This window comes from Cupressus sempervirens, chromosome 10, assembly GCF_028749045.1.
Source record: "Cupressus sempervirens isolate cs-2001-9-10 chromosome 10, ASM2874904v1, whole genome shotgun sequence".
In the NCBI taxonomy this organism is placed as follows: domain Eukaryota; kingdom Viridiplantae; phylum Streptophyta; class Pinopsida; order Cupressales; family Cupressaceae; genus Cupressus; species Cupressus sempervirens.
This window is the reverse complement of record NC_143127.1, coordinates 783845775-783868414: the sequence shown is the minus strand read 5'-3', so window position 1 is coordinate 783868414 and position 22640 is coordinate 783845775. Positions and strand designations below refer to the sequence as shown.

At 39.3% G+C, this 22640-nt stretch overlaps 1 protein-coding gene across 1 annotated transcript in view; it reads left to right on the top strand.

Moving 5' to 3' along the window:
* The first annotated feature begins 1397 nt into the window (after positions 1–1397).
* Positions 1398–22640, top strand: part of LOC149536229 (uncharacterized) — a 95449-nt gene continuing 74206 nt past the window's right edge. Inside the window, exon 1 of the mRNA XM_089804526.1 lies at positions 1398–2017. Within this exon, the coding sequence (XP_089660652.1) occupies positions 1625–2017 (393 nt within the window). The 5' untranslated portion in view covers positions 1398–1624. The remainder of the gene's footprint in view (positions 2018–22640) is intronic.

Below are 22640 nucleotides of genomic sequence, written 5' to 3'. Positions count from 1 at the left end.
TCCAACTTTTTATTATTATTATTAGTCCGGCGAAGACTTATGTTTTCACCTCATTTTCTACAATTAATTTGAATGTCTCGAGTTATCTTATTTTAATTTTTTTTTGTAAATACTCTTTCTTTTAAGAATTTGTTGATTGTATTTTTGGTAGTGTTTTTTTCACATAATATAGAGAAGTACTAAAGATTAATATTATGTTTCAATGAATATATTTCATATAAAATCTATCATAATATTTATTAAAGATTTTATTTTAAAGTAAGAACTTATTGTATAGATTGTGACATTATTGTTAATTTTTTGACTAGTATGTCATGTGCTATTTTTTCTCATTTGCTGGTGGTATATAAGTTTTTAGATCAACATATGCCATTAAAATGGTATTGTTTTAAAAATCATAGACCAATAATGATGTTATTGCTAGTGCAATTTTTTTTTCAAACTTTACTCTTTTCTTTAACAGTAGGCGGGACTCCTCCTATATCATAGCTCTTGTTTTAAATACAGCCACTCACAGAAAGAATGGGAAATGTAATTTTTTTATTATTAAGACACACTATAACATTCAAAAAATAATTATTACATAAATCTATAAATCAATAATATATGAAACTAAGTATTTATTTGTAATAAATTATTAATAAACACTTATTTATAAAAATTGTAAAATTAAATATAATCGAAGATTATTTTTTATTTCATATATATATATATATTTGATAAGTAGATTAGAAATGTTAAAGGATTATTTAACTATCATATTATAATTTATATATCTTTAATATTTGTATACACAAATATAATTTATTTGGAAAATATTACTTTTTTTATCTTTTACAAATTTTAATTTTTAAGACATTATTATGATTTGAAGCTTAATATAAAGACTATTGATATTGTTTTTACTTATAAATAATATAATATTGATATTGTATTAATAATACTATTATTTTATAAAAATAATATTTACCAATTATTTATATATAACAAGTAAATCTCTAACAAATCTCTATTCTATTTCATGCAAAGAGAGGGACTCTAGCTCTGTAAGAACTCTTGTTAAGATTGTTTTTGTATAAGTAAGATGACAAGTCAACTAGGACTTAAGATATTGGTAAAGTAATAAATAAGAAGTCAAAAGAAGGAGAGGAACGAACATGGAGAAGCAACAAAATTCAACTTAAGTAGTTGTCCAAGACGGAATAAAAAACGATTCATTGCTTTCATGGTAAGTGAAAACAATTTGATTCCCCACAAGGCAAACAAACAAACAAATATATAATGTCATCCTGCTCATCCATAGAGCATCATGCTCATTATAGCATGTGGGAGGGCAGGCTAAACAAATATAAAAACCATGAAGTAATCAATAGAGGAAAGGAGTACAGGAAAAGGCTAGTTGGGCAGGTAGATTTTTCCATGAAAACTAAGCATAAAGGTAGAGGCAGAGAGGAGATAGAAAAAGGACGAGAGAAGGGAGGTTGGTTTTGTAGGGTTTGGGGGGCGCTTTCTGGGGAAGGGGCCAAATCCAAGCACCAATGGCGGCCTGCCAAAGTAAACAACAAAAAAATGATTGATTCAAATAACATTATAATTTAAAATTGAAATTTTATGATTATATGATATGGCGGACAACAAGGACAGGCAGAAGCAGCAGCAGGTGCAGCGGCAGAGAAAAATGAAGCTGCTGCTTAGACCACAATATTCTTCTTCTTTACATCTAAGAGAAAGAGAAATCCGAACTTATAGAAATAGTGAAGAGGAGGAGGAGGAGGAGGAAGAGGAAGAGGAAGAGGAAGAGGAAGAGGAAGATGATGATGTGGCTCCCTCGCGCTCAAGGCGCGGCCGTGCTGGTCACTCCGATCCGCCTGCTTCGTCCAACAATTCCAAGTCTTCATCATCGCCTTCGAGGAAGAAGCAGCGGAAGCTCAAGGAACTCTCTCGCCCCAGGCCTAATGCAACGCCCCTCGCTGCTTCATCTCCCGCCGTGGAGGATCAAGATGCACTTCCCAGAGAGGTACATTCACAAAATCATGAATTTACTACGTTATTTTCTGTTTTTATACCAGACCTCAGCAATGGACAATTGCTTTAATCTCGAGATTCGTTTACATGTTTTCAGTATTTATTGTGCAAATTTCACTACCCATTGACGTAACTTCAACACCCATTGAAATGATTTCAATACCCAATGCGAAAACTTGAACACGCATTTGGTCAATTTGAACACCCATTTGGTCAATTTGAACTCTCATATTGTCAATTTTGACCTCCCATCCTGTTAAACGAAACATACACGTCTTTACTTCTGGTCCAATTTAGTAATCTGGACGTCCATTCTGTTGGTGACAATTCCCTTATGCTAATCATCCGACTAATGATGCCAATCTGAATGTCCTTTGGGATGATTCCATCAGTCGTTATGTTAATTGTATCAGCGAACGTCTTCTGTAATGTTGCTTGCACCGTTTGCCAAGCTCTTTTCTATGGGTACTTGTTTTTAACGTCCATCCAACGTTTGTTGGGTGAACATAGGTTCAACTCTGGGAGCTGTGGGAGAGTTATTCTGTTCGGTGGGAAGAAGCAGTTATGGCAGATACTTAGTGCAGTTCTGGCAATGGGATGCAAGCATATCTGTGGGTAGAAGGAGTGTCGATACATATAATTCGGATTGGTTGCTAGACAGTACGGACGAGTGATTGGGATTGGATGTCAGACCTGAAGTCCTTAGGTTCTTATGTTGGTTCGCTGATACCAACATCAGCTACCAGTGCCTATGGTGGTTTGTGGGTCCACTGCCCCTTTGCATTGTGGCCGTAAATACCGTGGTAATTTGATAACTGAAAATTATTAACCTATATGTTAACAGCTGGCATATATCCTTAAGATGGTATTTTGAGAAACTGTACATATTATATCAAAATATGGCATTTTCCTATGGTGGAATTTGAAAAATTGTACAATTTATATCTGCAGGGCCGTAAAATGGTCGTTCAAGCTGAAGTCAAGAAAAAGATACCTTTATTCCATCTTTGGTTTGGGCACGTGTGGGGCATGCGGAGCCTACTGATTGAATATTGACTTCCATTTGCTTTTCCAACAAGTCATATCACAGAGAATGTGAGTAAAACGAGAACTAGTCACTGTTTTGTCTGGACTCTGTACGCAGCTTTTGAAGTTGAAAAGTAGGATAGCAAGGGTGTAGTGCCAGTCTATGTACGCATTTAGAGATGGAAACGTAAAGTACACACGGGCATCTCTAGTGGAGTGAATTGGTTCCATGCGGGACATCGTCAACTGCAGATTTTATGTCCATTAAATTTCATAGCATGAATCAACATTTGAAAGAGATGTTAGAATATCAGGGTTCCATCCTTCAACTAGTGGAAGATTGTCTGGTAACCGTAACATTAAGGTGACAGTATTTGGTTAGGTCCAGAATGTGTGCTGTGCTTTGCTTCATTTTTATTGCCAAGTAAATTGCACATAAGTTTAAAGAAAAATAGAAGGGCAGAGACACAAAGCTGGCTAAAAGTTGACTATTTTTCTGATGTCCTTAAGATATCTTAATGGAACAATGGGAGAAATGGATGTAAGAAGAGGCAGATAAGTTGAAGTCTGAGCTAGATTGTGATGCATATGAAAGAAGAAGTTGACATATGATTTTTAAAAAGTGTACAAAGTATTTCAGTTTATCAAGCATGAATAGAATTACCAACAGGGAGATTTGGATTGTTTAATGGTATTTTGCGTTGGAACTTGTGGAAAGTATTTCTAAGAAGTGAAGCGGTTGGCAAGTAGACTGTGACTTAAGGAAGCATATATTATACTGGTCAGATGTTGGTTTCAAGGTATTTCTAATGATTTGTGAAATCGGTTTTTCTTGTGTGGGATCCCTTGGAGAGAAATTAGATCATGTATATAAAACATTGACTTAATTGAAAACATATTTAATAGTCGGATCAACAAAATTGAGTGTACATACATATAAGACACAACTGAAGACATGGATCCTACAATTGTTAAGTTGGGCAGAATCATGCAATGCTAGTTTAAGAGTGAGCACCATAGTTGAGATCATTTTTGGTGTAATACATATTCTGAAAAAGATTTGTTGGGCCTCATCTTTATTTTAAAACATAGATCAAACTATCCAACTAGTTGATGTTACTCAAGCTCATTAGCTGGTTGAGAAGAGTTTTATCCTAACTTCCACAGGTGTAGATGATTAATTAATTCCCACTTCTTGAACCTTCTGCATTCTTAAGTTGCTACACCTAAATAGATATGCAAGATATAAGTCAGATTTTACCTTTTGAATCGACTTAGCTCCATTACCAACGATGGAAAGAATATCATAAATTAACAACTAGTATCACAATGTGATTCTCGGCAATTTTGGTGTTGATCGATTTTTATATACTGGGTCTAGGAGCTTGCTGGAGTCTAGACAAGGACTTAACCAATCTACAAAGTAAATGTTATGTAGCTGCACAACATAGGCTTCCTCTATTAGATATTACTCCAGAAGGCACTTTTGATGTCCATTTCATCGACTTTCCCTCTGAAATAAGCAACAATAGAGATTACTAGTTGAAAGGCTATACGTTTGTTGCAGTAAGGGCAATGACTCGTCATAGCCAACACCTTCTTGTGAATACCCTTTTGTGACAAGCCTAGCTTTGTACTTGATCAAATACCCATTTGATCTAGATTTGAACTTATATCCATTTGCAGCCAATGAACTTCTTTACTCTGGGTAGTTCAAACAACAGTCAAGTTGTATTCAATATCAAGGCCTAAAATTTTACCTTCGTGGGATCCTCCCATTTAGGTTTACCCTTGGTGTCATTATATGTGCGAGTTTCAGATACCTGCAAATAGATGTAAGAGCAAGTTACCTACTCGCTGACCATTGACAAGTTGTTTCCTGTTTGAGTAGATTGACCTCCCATTGATTTTGGCATTTCATCATTTAAAAAATCCTTTTGTGTGGTATAATTCCATTATGCTTTTTGTCACCCATATACTTGAGCTTCCTTTGAAGGATGGGCATTATTATGTTCTTTGTCTAGTTCTTCATTCTCAAAAACATCATACGAACTATCATAATGCCATTTCAGTTTGTCTTGTTGAATTTCCTTTGGATTTTGAGTATCACTACCAAAACTCCATCCATCTAGTGCTCTTAATTTCATGCTTTATTTTAATCTCCATTCAAGACACCATCACTCAAGAAGAAAGATTTCTCATTGAATCACATGTCCACTAATCACAATCTTATTTGTAGATACTTAAGACTAAAAGTAGTCTATATGCCTTTAATTGCTCATGATAGACAGTGAACATATTTATATACCTTCTACACTTTGCATATAATCTACTTTTATTTTACTCAGGAATAGGCTCAAAAGTGATACAGTAGAAAGTACGGATGCCACTTATGGACGGTATCCTTCACAAGTTGACCTGACCATGCTTCCTTTGGAGTGATTTAGTAATGCCTTGCAAAGACCTAGTTTAAGGATGTAAAAGATTGTACGCAAAGCTTCTTCGTAGTATTGATATGGCACATATTGATGTGCATCATGAACCTTGCCATCCGCATAACTGTCTCATTCCTCCATTCCACAACTCCAGTTTTCCCCCTCCTTGCAAAATTCCTTGAATTGATTGGAGGCGAGCTCCTTAATTTTCTGACCACATTAACTTGATAGGTCTATTTGGTTGCTTTGCAATTAGGGGTTTGAATGCCAATACCATAGTTGCCCAGAGATGTGTCCCCCCTCCACGACATGTGTCCGAGACCTTGCACCTACCTAGAGATGTCAAATTTGGGTGGAGACTTCATGTCAAAGTCTCTCGATGTGTTCAAGTCTTCTGCATGTCTCCAGAAGAAAAAGCATATTAAAAAGTAATAAAAACAAAACATTTTATTTTTTATTCATTTGCGGTGTGACTTTTGAACTATTTGACTCTATATGACAATATTAAATAAGTATATGACATTACTATTAATAATTTGAATTTCAGATTTGATATTAATTCAATGTTTTTAATGCTCGTACTTAAGCCTTTCCATTGTTCTCATTTTCAAAGCTCTATGTTATGATATTTCTTGGAAAGTATTAAATTATATTATAAAAAATTGCTGTCTCCAAGTACACCTGTCTCCTATTTTTGAAAAATAGCCATACCAGTACCGGCAGCAGTCTTCAAGACCTCCAAGTCTCCCCGTCTCTAGGTGACTATGGCTAATACAAAAGAGAAACATTCATATTTCCTTTTCAAGAAGTAGACATACATTTTCGAATTTTTGAAAAATCATCCACAAACAGAAAGGAAACCTGGCTGTAGACAGTGGCTGTCTTTACAGGGCCATGCAAATTAGCATGAAGAAGGTCCATGACTCCTTTCACTCTCCTAGTTCTATCATTATCAAATGAGTGTCAAGTTTGTTTTCCTCATTTGTCATTCTGTACACATATCCTAATATTCTTGTATTGATGGAAGTTCACTTATCATTTTCAACTTGCCAAGTACAGGTTATATCAAGTCACCATAGCTTTCATGCCAAAGTATATTGTTATTCGTCAACACTGCTGGTGCATGTGACTTGTTTATTAAATTATTTTGGTATTTATATTTCTGTACAATCCCTTCCAACCAACACAAACTGCGATCTTCTAGTGGTTGTTGAATGTTTTGAGTCTTGATTGCACATTTGGTGTCCTGAAAGCTGACAGAGAGATTGGGATACTTAGATTTTTTACTAATAGAAAGGAAATTCTTGTTCATGTTATGAAAATATCTAACATTCATGTATGTCTAAACAGCATTGCTCAATGCAATACAAACATCAGAACACCCTTAAACAAAATGACTCCACCCATCTCCCGAAGTGATGTATTCAGTACAATTGTCTCCTCCATAAAATGTATTTACCAATCTTTGTGGCTGCACAGTGTTTTATATGTATGAGTTAAAGTAACATTGTTGATTCCATGGCTTTTTTATGTGATGCAATAAACGTGGATTCTTTTGTCACCTCTGGCTTGTTAACTTCATGATGATGACTTTTAACAACATTTACATGCATTGATTATTTCTAGAGGATCTTTCTTTTAGGGCGGTTCTTTCTTAAGTTTCTGTGATCATTATAGTAAAATCATTGCCTTCTTGATCTCCTAGATGTACTACTTCCTCTCAATGTACTTTTAATTTATTCATGCCTTTTCCTATTATTCACGATTTAAATGCACTTTCCACAGATTCTGTAGTTGAGGCTTTTGCTTGATCATACCACCTCTTCTTTTTCAAGAGAAATGTGGTTACTTCTTAAAACCAAGTGTTTGTATGTCAACAATTAATTGTAAGGATTCAGTAAGTTAGCCCTACAATGATGGTGAACTTATAAAATCAAATGTAGCTTGTTTGCATCATCCCCAGTTCTGGATAGTAGATAGTTGACCCTGTGGGTCCTTCAGACACAATAAGAATTCTGAGACATAAACAGCCCCTCGTAATGTAGAAGAAAATTGTATGCTACTCATTTAAGGTACTAGCCGTTGACGTCTAGTACTTGGTTTTTAGATTCTTGCAAATTATGGGTTGTATCAGTGACATTTTGATACTTATGTATTCCATGCATCTATGACAGAACATATTTGAAAACACTAAAGCTTCCTTATGTCTGTCATGGTCCTCTGAATCATAATTTGGGCTTACCTCAACACAATTTGATCAAGATCATGATACTCACTATTTCTGAGTATATGTATTATTTTCTGGTCAGCTTTTAGGACCTGGGTAAAAGATATGTCCAGATTCCTGCCATTGTCACAATGCTAGGGTACAGGTTAATGGAAGTAATTAAACTTGGCAAAAGAGCTTTTTTTAGAGACACTTTTTACAGATCAACTTGGATTGCCATGCCTTGACAATTTCTCTTCTAACAACTCCTTTCCACCTAAAAACTGATTCCTGGTTAAAAGATATTGAATTAGATTCCCTGCAGCTCAGTATAAGGAAGTGTTTATAGGTTGTAACTTGTAAGGGCTAGTTTTTATAAATTTTAAATAAAATTGTTGAAACCTAACTCTACATATTTGAAGTGTAACACTATATGTATTTTAAAACCAATGTACAAAGTTCAAACCCTTAATGGCTCATTCAGATTGACGACTAATTGTAAGGACAAAGGTGGTATTTGCCACTGGTGTAGAAATTGATGATGTTGTGCTGGGTTGGGGGAGCTTCAAGTGCTTTGTGCCAGTTGTGGACTATTGCATCCCTCATGCTGCCAACAAAACAATATAGAAACTACTGTCTGGGTTTTTCAGAAGCACACCACTCTTGATTATTATGATTAGCTAACTAATACATAAAGCAGCTTACCTTTGCAATGCCAGCTCCTTGTGTGTTGATGGTCAGCACTGGTCAACAAAGATGATGCTTCTGCTGGAAAACACAAGTGTTATGGTGCTTGTTGTGGCCATGGTACTGTTGATGTCAGTTTTGTACCACTACATAACATATTGCAATTGAATACTTGATATAGAATACCAAACACTTAACCCTCTCTTGAAAAGTAAATACTCATAAAGAACATGAGAAAACTCCAAGGTTCCTTACACTTGTGGATACTAACTCAGTTATATTAATGTGATTTGCTGGTTAATCACGTAAGCGGACTTACGTTGTTCATTCAAGGATGTCGAACTTTTGCTGTGATGGTGATGAAATCTGTTTACCGTACTGGGTAAAGAAATCAATGCGTTCAAACAATAGATGAGAACAACAAAACTTCTTCCTTTATTCGCATATGCCAAAGGATTACATACAGATGATAAGATGCTTTACAATGACCCAAGAGGGTGTATTAATACTTTCCGAAGAACCTTCTTGAAGGGGTCCGTCGGCTACATACAACATGTCGACTTCATAACAAGAACCTTCCCGAAGGGACCCATCGGCTACATAACGAGAACCTTCTCGAAGGGACCCATCGGCTACACAATATCTACCGACGACATACATCCTATCGGCTACACAATATTTACCTAAGACATCATCCCCCCCAAAAGAAAAAGTCGTCTCCGGACGACAATTACAAAATATTTGAGACAATTAATAAACAAAATACATTAACTAACTAACTACCACAAGATAAATCTGCTTCTGCCACATCACTTTCACATTTGTCTCGTGCCTGCACCAAACTGGTCTCCAAACCATGTTGCATCTGCAGCCTCTGCTAACACAATACGGTCTCCTTAGCTGACCTTGATAGCCACTCGTGCTGCTTTCTCTGTTTCCAACTCTTGGGTACCCTGAGCCAAGTGTCGTTGTATTGCCGTCAATTGGATGATTAGCTCCTCCCAAGCTCTTTATGCATCCACTAAGACAGCCTCATGCCCAACACCTACTCCAAGTGCCTTTGGTACACAGACACTCCATGCCCGCAACAGCTCCAAGTCTCATCAATTGGTTAGACTTTCGACGACTGATAACCGCAACGACTGGGGGTCTAGGGGGCAACGCCCCCAGCGGGGTTGAGGGGCAACGCCCTCGCGGGGTCCTAGGGTAGCGCTCCCTGTCATGAAACAGGATGGGGTCGAGGGGCAGCGCCCCTTGCCGCCAAGACCAAATTAGCACTCCGAAACCCACACAAAACTACATGGAACACACTATTTTTGCAATTTCTTCTGATCCCACACTCTTTTTGGCAACCGCTGATGTTTCCCTTTCCCTATGGCATCATCCGTTACTCGTTCTGAGTATTCTTGATTTGTTGACATTTAAATTTTTTTTTTTTTTTTTTTAAAGCTCCTTTCCCTCTTGACTGCTTCCCTCTGCCTTCTCTTCAAACAGAAACTGTCTGTAAAACCTCCAGCCAAATCTGTACGCCAAGCTAAATCAGTGCATAAAAATAACCTCCAACTTCATATAGCATCCGTACGACGGCGACCAGCAATTGTATCCTCCAATTTCGTATGGTGGAAACAAAAGACTTTTCAAATTCATATAGTGCAAATGCAAAAACTGTACACCAATTATGAGAAGCTATACACTAGAATGGAGAATCTAAACATCCACTGAGATTTAATCTGCAATCTTGAAATCCGTACCACAAGCCTTGTTAGAGATATTCGTACGGTAGGTGAAATCATAGAAATCTGTACGTTGAGCTAGAGCTGATTCAGCCTATATGACAACTTCAGAACAACTAGGACATACTCATGGAATTTGTACGGCATGACAATATGAAAACTTCAAAATTCGTACCCCAAGGTCTGACTTAGAAACCTGTACGCCAAAACTGGAAGGTCAATCTGTGCATCAATCTCAGAAACTTGAAGACCATATGCTGAAGGTAGAAAAATTCTGTACGCCAATCTCCAAAATCCCAAAATCCATACTGTGCAGGTTCTCAAAATTGATGCTCTCAAAAATCCGTACGTTAGGCTCCAAATCCGTACATTGTATCTTGCATTGTAATTTTCGTACGCCAGTTTCAGAAGCTCGAAATCCGTATGCCAATCTCAGAAGCTCTGCCTTAATGAGAAATCCGTATGGTGGTCTTCCAAATAAAATTCCCACATTGCAATTTTCGTACATTGGGCAACTCAAATAAAATTCTTCATGCACATAGGAAACCGTATGGTAAATGAGTTTCTGAGCTTCCAAGCCGTACAGTGCATCAGGCTTAAAAAGCCGTACGGTGGACATTATTGTGAAAATCCGTACGATGACTAGATCAATAAAATTTCCCAGCCGTACACCACTCTAATTTTTTTTTTTTTTCGTACATCAAGCTAAATCAAACCTTCATGATCCTTACCTTAATTCCACCGTACGGTGTCCTTCAAAAGACCACAAGTTGCCGTATGGTGCCAGGCAAAAGATGCATCCTCTAGTTAACTACAAGTTTCAGAATCTGCCATGTACTTGGAAAGCCATACGGTGACTTTTCACTTTTCTTTTTCTTTTTCCTTTTTTTTTCCCCTAAATTTTAATGTTCAACTCTGTCTTTTATCTACCTTTACTTATCTTGCATATGTGTAGTATTTACATATATACAGTATTTAGTCGTTTTTTCCTTTGTTGTTCGTCCACGGAGGTGTGTTATTTCTTCCATGGTAGACTTTTGGCCCATTCACTGCATTGGCCACTTCCTTCCTGTTGAGCGCCCATAATTTTATTGCTCTGTTATCGCCCACTTCCCAATTTGATATGGCTTGACCCACTTAACTTTGAACTTGCCTAGTTTGATCTCATGCCGACCATCATACTTCAACTTCTCCTGCCATCTCTTCCGCTTGTTTTGTGTAACTTCTGTGGCCCATTGTGCCTGCATTCGTCGCTTATCTAGTTTATTTAAGGTACACGATCTCTTCCTCCGGTTTTCCATATCGCCCAGTTTGTTCCCGAAGCTTGGTACCATGGACTTCGTCGGCTGCCCCTTTTTGCCGTCAATAACACCTCCACTCTATACTGCTGCAACTTTTATTAAACCCGTCCTCTGTATTTCCTGTGCAGACCATATGATGTGTCTTCCATGTTGTTGGCATCTTTCTATTATATTCGTGGTTCAATGTAACATTTTCTTTCTGCACAGTCGTACGGTGGGATCTTTCCTTTTTTTGGGTTCGTATTGTATGTTCTTCCCCTAAGCTTCAACCGTAACTGCCTTTCCTTCTTTCGCTTCTCTGTATTCTTTCAGACATTCATTTTCTTCTTCTTTCTCACCTTCGTCCACCCTTAACATATTACAGCTTGGAAAGAGTTCGTAGTCCTCTATCTGCCAGTGGTAAAGACTGTTCATCGAATCCAGATCGTCATCCGTTGAACCTCCTTCCAATCGTAGGACTCCCTCATGATCCGGTTCCATATGCTGCCTCCCTTCATCCTCTTCTTCGGAATTTGATGACAAAGCTTCTTCTCCTACCATTTGCGTGTGCAGATCAATAATGAATTTCCTCTCTTTGCTTTCCAGTGATAATGTATTTTTCTTCCAGTCATGCTTGGCCTTCGCTTGCACGAGCCATCCACAACCCAGAATAGTGTTGTATCCTCTCCTCTTTAGCGGGATGACGATGAAGTTGAGCAGGAACGGTTGTGTTCCAATCGTTACTGGTTGTGCTGTCATGACTCCCAATGGTTTGATTCCGTGTTGGTCGGCAGTCAACAATTGGAATGTAGGTGGCCACAATGTCGGCTATCCTAACCTCTTCCAGGGATCCTCTGGTAGCACATTGACACCGGATCCTCCGTCCACAATCGTATCTGTCAAAACAGTCCCGAGAATTCTCATTTCGACGACTGTCGGATGCATCCGGATGAGAGGGCTAGCAGCATTGGATCCTTTGCACTTGCACCACTTTCCGGCTCCCTTCCATGTTCTCCTGGTAGTTTAGTAGCGGGAACAATGTTTGTGAGTGCTGATCGGAGCTGAGGCATTGTGAGTAGTAGATCATTTATCTTGACGGGTACCTTGGTTTGTAAAATTTGTCGTACAATGTTCTGTTCTGTGCAGTTCCGTGCAGAGATACTAGTCGTTTCCTTTAGGTGTGCTGTTTTTCCCTGCGTTGCTTTCTGGATCTCTGCCCGTGCTTCCTATAGTCTCTTTTTTTCCTCTGTTGGGTTGGGTTATAGTTTCGCTTGCTTCTGAGTGATGGCCAAAACCTCTTCTTCGTCCGTCCCCACGGTGATTAAGTTTACTCCTGACTTCGGGCACTTAGCATCTTCATGATTGCCAGGTCCACACCATCTGCATAACAATTTCGTTGTGTTCGCTGTTGTGCACTCTTGGGCGAAGTGGCCCTACAAATTGCATGCGCGGCATTGGACTATTGATCGGCCATTCGCATCATACTGAATTCGACTCCTCCCGCCATTATTGTTGTTGCCGTTGTTGTTGTTGTTTTGACCACGTCGGTTATTTCTATATCCTCCCGACGTGGCACCCTCCGTAATGGTGTTCTCTCTCTCTCCTGACGCGGAAGCCTCTTGTGTCAGGAACACCTGCTGAGGACCTCGTGTTTTCAGATTGAACAGGCATTCCTTTGTCGAATGTCCCATGATCTGACAAATCTCGCAAAACTGGTTTTTCGGACAGGATCCCTTTGTATGGCCTTCTTTCTTGCATTTGGTGCACCATAGTTCATTTCCCTTGGTCTTCTTCTGCATGTTCTTGAATTCTTTCATCATCTGAATCATATCTTTTTGGAGAGCGCGGACCTTCTTGTTGCTGCCTTCATCCTCGCTGCTATCTTCTCCTGAAGGTTCCTCGTCATCTGAATTGAACGAGCTACTCTTTTTCTTTTTCTTCTTTGTCTTTTGCTCACTTTCGAGGTTCATTGCCCGATTGTACGCTTCAGTGTATGCCGATGGTGGCACGATCTTCATCTTCTTTCTCAACTTCGGGTGAAGGCCTTCAATGAACCATCTTTTTTGTAGCTTATTAGCCGGCTTATTCTCCATCTTATTGATCAGGTCCTTCAACTTCTTGGCAAAGACTCAGACTGTTTCATTCTTCCCCTACTTAGTATTGAATCTCTCTGCTACAATCTCGTTATCGTCGCGCGATATTTGAAATTCTGCGATAAACTCCTTAATGTTATCCCAACTGTTTAACTTTTGTGGATCTGTATCAGTAAACCAATCAATCGCAACACCCCATAAGGTGGCCGGAAACTGTCGGACCCATTCGTTTGTATCTTTTATGCCATTCGCTCTCCAGATCGTTTCACACGTTTTATAATGTCAAATCGGATCGGTGTCTCCTTCACCATCAAATTTAGGCAACTTTTCTTTTGGGCCTGCCATTATTACTGGATGTTGTGGGTTTTGTTGTGCACCACGCTGTTTTGCACTACCGCGTTGTTTTGCACTCCTGCGCTATTTTGCTCACCCATGCTATTATGAATACTCATGCTATTCTGCACACCCGCGCTGTTTTCAACAGCTGCGCTAGTTGGTGAAGAAGGGTTTTCGTCAACTGAAGCTGTCTGTTCTGGAAGTATATCTCGGACGAAGAGTTCACTCCACGCTTGTGCTCCCTCGGCACTTCGAGTCGTGCGAGTCGATCCCCTTCTGTCTGGATTCTCTTCCCTTGGCATATGCAGGTTCAGAAACTCCTCCTTTGCTTCTTCCACCAAATCGAGCCGCTGTTGCGTCTCTTCCAACAATTTTTTAGTGCTTCTATGTCAGTCAGTAACTTGCTGAAATCTCCCTCTGCGTTTAGCCTGTTGTGCCAAAATTAAATTTTCCTGCACGACGCGTATTTCATACTTTTCCTTTAACTTATTCTTATTCTTGTTCAACTGATTCGGCATTTAGTCTTCATCCGTTTGCCTGCGTACCAGGTCCATCGGGTAACAGTGCCAAATGTTTACCGTACTCAGTAAAGAAATCAATGCATTCAAATAATAGATGAGAACAACAGAACTTCCTCCTTTATTCGCATATGCCAAAGGATTACATACAGATGATAAGATGCTTTACAATAACCCAAGAGGGTGTATTAATACTTTCCGAAGAACCTCCCCGAAGGGGTCCGTCGACTACATACAACACGTCGGCTTCATAACAAGAACCTTCCCAAAGGGACCCATCGGCTACATAACAAGAACCTTCTTGAAGGGACCCATCGGCCACACAATATCTATTGACGACATACATCCTGTCGGCTACACAATATTTACCTACGACAAAATTTAGCTTTGCAACGTATACTAATTTGACTTTCTCAATTTGCTTTTCCATTTTATCTCACTTCCAACTTTGCTGTTCAAAACTCCAACTACTAAACTACTTGCTGCTTTACTTCTACTCCTATTAATGGAAAGATTAGCAGATGGACAGGGATCAAATTTGATGAAAGCTTGCTAGTGGCGCTGCCTCCATAGATGCAATGATTTAAGGGGAAAAAGCTTAGAGTACCACGCAAGGCTTCCTAACAAGCTGCTAGGATGCTAGTGGCCTAGTTTATGGATCCCTATCAAACATCCACTAATATTACCATGCAACTATCCATCTATTCTTACTCTTGCTTAACAACTTTCTTGAAATAAAATTTACTTTAACAACTTCAATGAAATTAACTTTAACTATTGGAAGTAGAAACCATGCAATAACACCAAGTGTTCTTAATCACCATGCAAGACACAACAATGATAAGAGAAGCAATTTTGGTATTATCTTAAGCAACAATTTTCTTCAACCATTGGAAGTAGAAACCATGCAATAACACCAAGTGTTCTTAATCACCATGCAAGACACAACAATGATAAGAGAAGCGATTTTGGTATTATATAAGCAACAATGTTTTTCAACCCTTTTTAAATGAGAGCAAATGGCCTTATATAAGGGCCAAAAATACAACCAACGGTAGAGATTAAGAGGCAAAATCAACAATCTAGATCAAATGTTGGAAACCCTAACTAGGGTTGCCATCCCATCAGCCAATAAGAAGATGCCACCTCATCAATGGACCAATGAAAAAAAAAGGAAAAGTGGCAACCAATGTGAAGACACCAAAATGGTAGCCAATCAGAATTAGATACCTATCCTACCCAAGAAGAAAGGAGAATTTGCCACTTGGGCTTACATCAAATGATCCTCTAATATAATTCTATCTTTTTTTTTCATCTTCTTAGCCAAGGCAATAAACTTGGCTAGCGTGTCGTTGACTTCCTTCATGGGAGGGCAAGTCATGTGCTTCATCTTGAGCTTAGCTGAATTCATCATGTTGCTCGTTGCTTGCAGTTTCTTCTCATGATTCTTCTCATATTCTTTCGCATATCCAATAAAGGCAATGAGGGAGGCAAAGGTGTCCAAATACTTCTTCCTAACGGCAACCTTCCCCAACTCATCCAATCTCGATCCAAACTCTGTCTCATTGACGTTCTCCTCTTTGATATCTTCAGAATCAAGTGCAACCCCAACATCGCTCATCATGGTTGAAATGGAAGTGTCAATGCCTGGGTTGTGTTGTGCAATCTTATTCCATATCTCTTCAAGTATCCTCAATCTGATGGTCAAGGCAAGATACCAAGACTCTACCGTACTCATTCCTCCATCCACCAACTTGGTTCTCTCCAAATATCTCTCCGGTAGCCCAATAATTGCCCGTAGCCTGGGCTAAGTCCTTGACTGGAAGGAAATCCTTCCACTCCCCTTCAATTGTTCTGAATTTGTCTCTAATAGCCACCAATGACCTGAATGTCGAGATAAAGGAAGGTAAGAAATTTTGCCCATCTTGAATTATATCACTGATCCAATCTTTGATTTCGTGCAGCTGAGCCGATATCTCTTCTATGTTGCTCCCACTGTCTTGCAGAAGGGCTGCCTTATGCAACTGCTGGATAGGCTGGCAATCTCTCCAATACTTATTTTCGGCCTCCAACTTTACAATCCTCTCATTTTCCTTCCTCAACCTTTCTCTAATTGAAACCATGCCTTCCTGGATCTCCTCACACTCGATGTCATCTGTGATTCTTCCCAAGTCGTGCTCTACTATATCATACTCCTAGGCTACAATCTCATCCACTGCCTTGCTAACCTTTGGTATAGCAATCTGAACTTTTCGGTGACCCTCATCATCACTCTTGATTACCTTTGCCACCATTTTTGTGATTTGTTTCTATTTCTCACTATCTTCCTTTTCCACTAACCCTCGAATATCTTCAACTGTTCGGACAGTCACTACCTCGCCTCTTGGCATAAGCATTTTCCTTAACCATAGTGGTGCAGTTCATCTCCCCCAATTTGGATTCGGTTTGACTAGCAAAGCATCACCAACAGCCTCAGGCGCCTGGCTTACTTCCTCAATATCAATTAGCCTATCCTCTTCTTCACTAGTGACTGTCATATCATCTCCATGTTGGTTCTCCGAGAGAGGAGAGTATTTGGTACTGTCACTGCAACCACTTGATTCCGAATCAGAGCTCACCTCCACTGCCACCCTTTGTGCACTTGTATTAACCTCTTGGCTCCTAGCCTCAATTATGCTCTCCCTTGACGGTGCTGCATTCTGTCTCTTTGTTGGAGGCTCTTGATATTCTTTACTTTTTTCAACCTCCAAATTTCTCTTCTTGCTCTTAACTACTCTTTGTTGCTGGCTACTGCCCCCACCTTTCTGTCCGACTAACTTTGTTGGACCTTCTTTCTCCGGTTTCATCTTCTCATAAGTAAAGCATACCTTCTGACTTTGTAATTGCCTTAACTTCTCATTGTACCATGACTTAGTGTGTAGATCAATTGTCCTTGTAACTGCCTCTAAGGAAGGATCTTGATGATCATCCCAATCCACTAGACCCAGTTTTGTTCCAACCGCTGTATCATAATCTTCTCTTAGCACATTTTCGTCGTCTTCCACTTGATCGGGAATATCATGGCCTTTCCATCTAATTGCCCTCATCATGCCCACTGACAATCTTGAGAAAACTAGCTTCCTCACATGAAAGTCATCCTGTGCATTGGCTCAAAAATCTTATATAGTAGGAATATGTTTGAATTTGTTTTCGTGAGATGCCTTGATAAGACCATTAGGATCAAATCCTTATCTTTCTCTATACCATCCTGTTGATGTTAGTCTTGTACCACTACATAACATATAGCAATTGAACACCTGATATGGAATATCAAATCCTCAATTCCTCTCTTGAAAAATTAATACTCATGAAGAAATAAGCAAAACTCCAATGTTCCTTACACCTGTGGATACTAACTCAGTTATATCGATGTGATTTGCTGGTAATCACGTAGGCGGCCTTACGTTGTTCATTCAAGGATAATCTTGGACTTTTGGAATAATGGTGATGATTTTGTATGAGTGCCAGATGATGTTGATGGTGGTGATGATGGTGGAGGGTGTAGCGCCAGATAATGTTGATTGCGCGAGGAGGCAATAATGCTCTAATGACTTTTACCTTCCTAACTTTCTTAGAATGAAATTCGACTACTCAACTACTTGCTATTTTACTCCTACTCCTATGAATGGAAAGATTAGCAAATGGACAGGGATCGAATCTAATGAAACCTAACCAACGGCTCTACCTCCATAGATGCAATGATTCAAAGGAAAATGACTAGATTAATAGACAAGGCTTCCTAACAAGCCACTAGGATGCTAGTGGCCTAGTTTATAGATCCCTATCAAACATCCACTAATATCACCATGCAACTATCCATCTACTCTTACTTAACAGCCTTCTTGAAATGAAATCTACTTTAACAACTTCAAAGGAAATTTAACTTTAACTATTTGGAAGTAGAAACCATGCAATAACATCAAATGTTCGTAATCACCATGCAAGTCACAACAATGATAAAGAGAAGCGATTTTGGTATTATCTTAGCAATAATTTTCTTCAACCCTTTACAAATGAGAGCAAATGGCCTTATATAGAGGCCAAAATTTACAACTGATGGTAGAGATAAAGAAGCAAAACCAACTATCCAAATTGGATCCTAGAAACCCTAATTAGGGTTGCCACCCCATCGGCCAATGAGAAGACGCCACCTCATCAATGGACTAATGAAAAAAAAGGAAAAGTGGCAACCAATGAGAAGGCATCAAAATCGTAGCCAATCAGAATTAGACACCTATCCTACCCAAGAAGAAGGAAAATTTGCCACTTGGGCTTACATCAAATGATCTTCTAATATAGTTCTACCCCTTTCTTTCATCTAGCCAAAGTGATGAACTTGGCTAGCTTGTCGTTGACTTCCTTCATGGGAGGACAAGGTGTGTGTTTCATCTTGAGCTCAGCTGAGTTCATCATACTGCTTGCCGCTTGTAGTGTCTTCTCATGGTCCTCATACTCTTTTGCATATCCGATAAAGGCATTGAGGGAGGCAAGGGTGCCCAAATGTTTCTTCTTGATAGCAACCTTCCCCAACTCATCCAATCTTGATCCCAACTCTGTCTCATTGATGCTCTCCTCTTTGATATCTTCAAAATCAAGTGCCACCCCAACGTCGCTCATCATGGTTGAAATGGAAGTGTCCATGCCTGGGCTGTGCTGTGCAATCTTGTTTTGTACCCCTTCAAGTATTCTCAATCTGGTAGTCAAGGTAACAAACCAAGATTCCACCGTACTTAATCCTCCTTCATCTATCAACTTGGCCTTTTCCAAATATTTCTCCGGTAGCTCAATGAATGCCTGTAGTCTGGGAATGGCTAAGTCTTTGACTGGAAGGAAATCCTTCCACTCACCTCCAAATATTTTGAATTTATCTCTAATAGCCACTAATGGCCTGAATGTCGAGACAAAGGAAGGCAAGAAATTTTGCCCGTCTTGGATTGTATCACGGATCCAATTCTTGACTTCATGCAGCTGAGTCGATATCTCTTCTATGTTACTCCTGCTGTCTTGAGGAAGGGCTGCCTGGTGCAATTGTTGGATAGGCTGGCAATCTCTCCAATATTTGTTTGGCCTCCAACTTTATGATCCTTTCATTTGCCTCCCTCAATCTTTATCTGATTGAAACTATACCCTCCTGGATCTCCTCACATTCCATGTCATCTGTGTTTCTTCCCAAGTTATGCTCTACTATTTCATATTCCTGAGCTGCAATCTCATCCAATGCCTTGTTAACCGTTGGTATAGCAATCTGAACCTTTTGGCGACCATCACTGTCGCTCCTAATCACCTTTGCCATTTTTTTTGCCATTTTTTTCTAGTTCTCGCTATCACCCTTTTCCATTAATCCTTGGATGTCTTCAACTGTTCGGGTAGTTACTACCGTGCTCCTTGGCATAAGCATTTGTCTTAACCATAGTGGTGCAATGCATTTCCCCAAATCTGGATTTGGTTCAATTAGCAAAGCATCACCAACGGCCTCGAGCGCCTGACTTATTTCCTCAATATCAATCGGCCCATCTTCTTCTCCACTAGTAACTGCCATATCATCTCCACATTGGTTCTCTGAGAGAGGAGAGTACTTGGTGGTATCACTGTAACCACTTGATTCTGAATCAGAGCTCACCTCTACCGCGGCCCTTTGTTCATTTGTGTTATCTTCTTGACCTTTAGCCTCAATTATACTTTCCCTTGATGGCGCTGCATTTTGTCTCTTTGCTGGAGGTTCCTGATGTTCTTTACCCTTTTCAACCTCCAAACCTCTCTTCTTGCTTCTTAACTGTCCCTTGCTGTTGGCTACCTCCTTCATCCCTCCGTTCGATTGATTCTGCTGGAGCCTCCCTTGGCTTCATCTTCTCATAAGTAAGGTGTACCCTTTGACTTTGCAATTTCCTCAACTTTCCATTATACCATGACTCAGTATACAAATCAACTGCCCTTGTAACTGCCTCCAAAGAAGGATCTTGATGATCGTTCCAATCCATTGGATTCAACTCTGTTCTCTCCATTGTATTATAATCTTCTCTCAACACACTTTCATCATCCTCCAGTTGATCGGAAATATCAAGGCCTCTCTATTTGATTGCCCTCATCATGTTCACTAACAATCTTGAGAAAGCTAGTTTCTCACGTGAAAGTCATCCCGTGCATTGGCCCATAAATCTTCTATAGTAGGAACATGTTTAAATGCATTTCTGTGAGATTCTTTGATAAGACCATTAGGATCAAATCCTTGCCTTGCTCTGTACCATCCTAGATGATACCATTCCAATTCTTTCTCCACAGCTGCAAAAGCGACAGGATTGGGGCAACTATCATTGCCAATTCCGAATGAGAAGGTAATCCCTGTCTCACCCTTAAGTTTTATTATTTTGTCATAATGCTCAAGTTGCCTAGCCAATTCCATCAAAACTACCTTGTCGGGTGGGTACCTTGGAAGCCTCTTGGGACAAATTGTGTTTCCTGCTACTCTAATGTATGTGAATTGCGGAAACTAGATGAACCAACTCCCATATTTCTTAATCTTTGCTTCTGCTTCCGATGAGAGCCTCTTAGCAGGTGTCCCTTGTAATACCCTTACTATCTTCATGGCAAAGGCGTCACAAAACATTTTATAGCCTTTGTTGTTGTGCAAATGAAGCTGTGGATAGCATTCATGCACCAAACATTGCCCCAACCCATTGCCAATTACTCCTAAGCCCTTAAGTCCAGGATTTTCATACAATCTAGCAATCAGATAGAACAGATAGGACCCCATATAGAATTGCTTTTGATTTTGCACCGTCCTAAGTTGCAATTCTAGATTCTTTCTTATGATCCTAGCCCAATCAGATCTTTTTTCTTCCCTTTTCAATTTCATCAATAAAGAAGTACATCTAGTTTTCAAATTGCATACCTTGAGCTAGGCCCATGATCCAGCTGAGAAGCACAATGAGGTCGCCATACTCCGATTTGAAGTCTAACATGGTGAGCCTTGATAATCTGGTAACTCCTTTCTTGCCTTCGTGTAGCCAATCTTGCTTTAGATGAATGAAATAAGCCTCTTGGTACTCTTGAAATGACTTGGCCGCTTGATCCATCATTACTACTGACATGCTTTTGTATTGAGGGATGTTAAATGCTTCTTTGATCACTTGTCCACCAATGTTGGCCAACACTCTCTTCCCTTCATAAAAAATGATGGATTTACTAACCAAATCAAACCTGGATGCACATACCATGACCAATTCTGAACAAAGCAAGGTAGGAGGGAAGGTCGCCGCGTGTACACTTCCACTTTTGTAAATCTTCTTTGCCATGGGGGATTGTCTTTCTTTCAATCTGTCTTTTAGCTGTATCATGTTCACTGTACCGATATTGGTATCGGTTATTTGCCTCACTTTCGAGGAAAAGGTGGTCTTAGGCATCATGTCTTCCTTGTCTTTTTTGTTATTCGTTCGCTTAGGGTTTTTGCATTCACTAACATATACCATCTTAAACACTTATTTTTGTCCCATCATTCTAAGTGATATGGACTACCCTTATTGATTTCCAACTTTCTTTCTATCGATAGATTCTAACTTATTTCTACCTCGACAAGTCCTATCACTACACTTATCAATCTCCAATCTTCAACCTAGGGGTGGGACTACCACTTATTTATGCCTCTTCATTACCTTAGAATGAACTACACTTATATCTCTCAACTTGAACTTAGGGTTGTCTAGCTTATTTCTGCTTTGCCAAATGTCCTATCATGGAATCTACACTTATCTCTCCAAACTTCAACCTATAGATGGGATGATGAAGTGGTGGATGATGAATGCAAGAAGAACATAAGGGAAAGAAAACTGAGCAAGAACAGGAGTGGAATCCACTTTCAAACCAACCTTCAGCTCTAAAATGAATTGAATTTTACCTTTACCAATAGCCGGGCTTTCGTTGAATTCAGATCAGACCTTAGGAAATCAAGCCTTTTGCAAAAAAAATCAGAATTTTAATCTCTTTGAAACTGCCCACACTTTGCCAAAAATCGGACTTTTGATCACATATCCTTCGCCAAATAAAAATTACCTAGATATGGTGCAAAATTCGCAGCCGTTTTTAGAGAAAATCAGGCCTCTACAAAATTCGCTCAAGCAAGAAAAAATCTGAATTTGCTTCAAAAAATCGCCTAGGGCAGAAAATATTCAGATATGCTCTCTTTTGGAAAATCGCCAAACACTTGAAATCTGCCTAGAAAATCGCTAAGCACCAAAATCTGCTCTTGTAAAATCACCAAAGCATAGA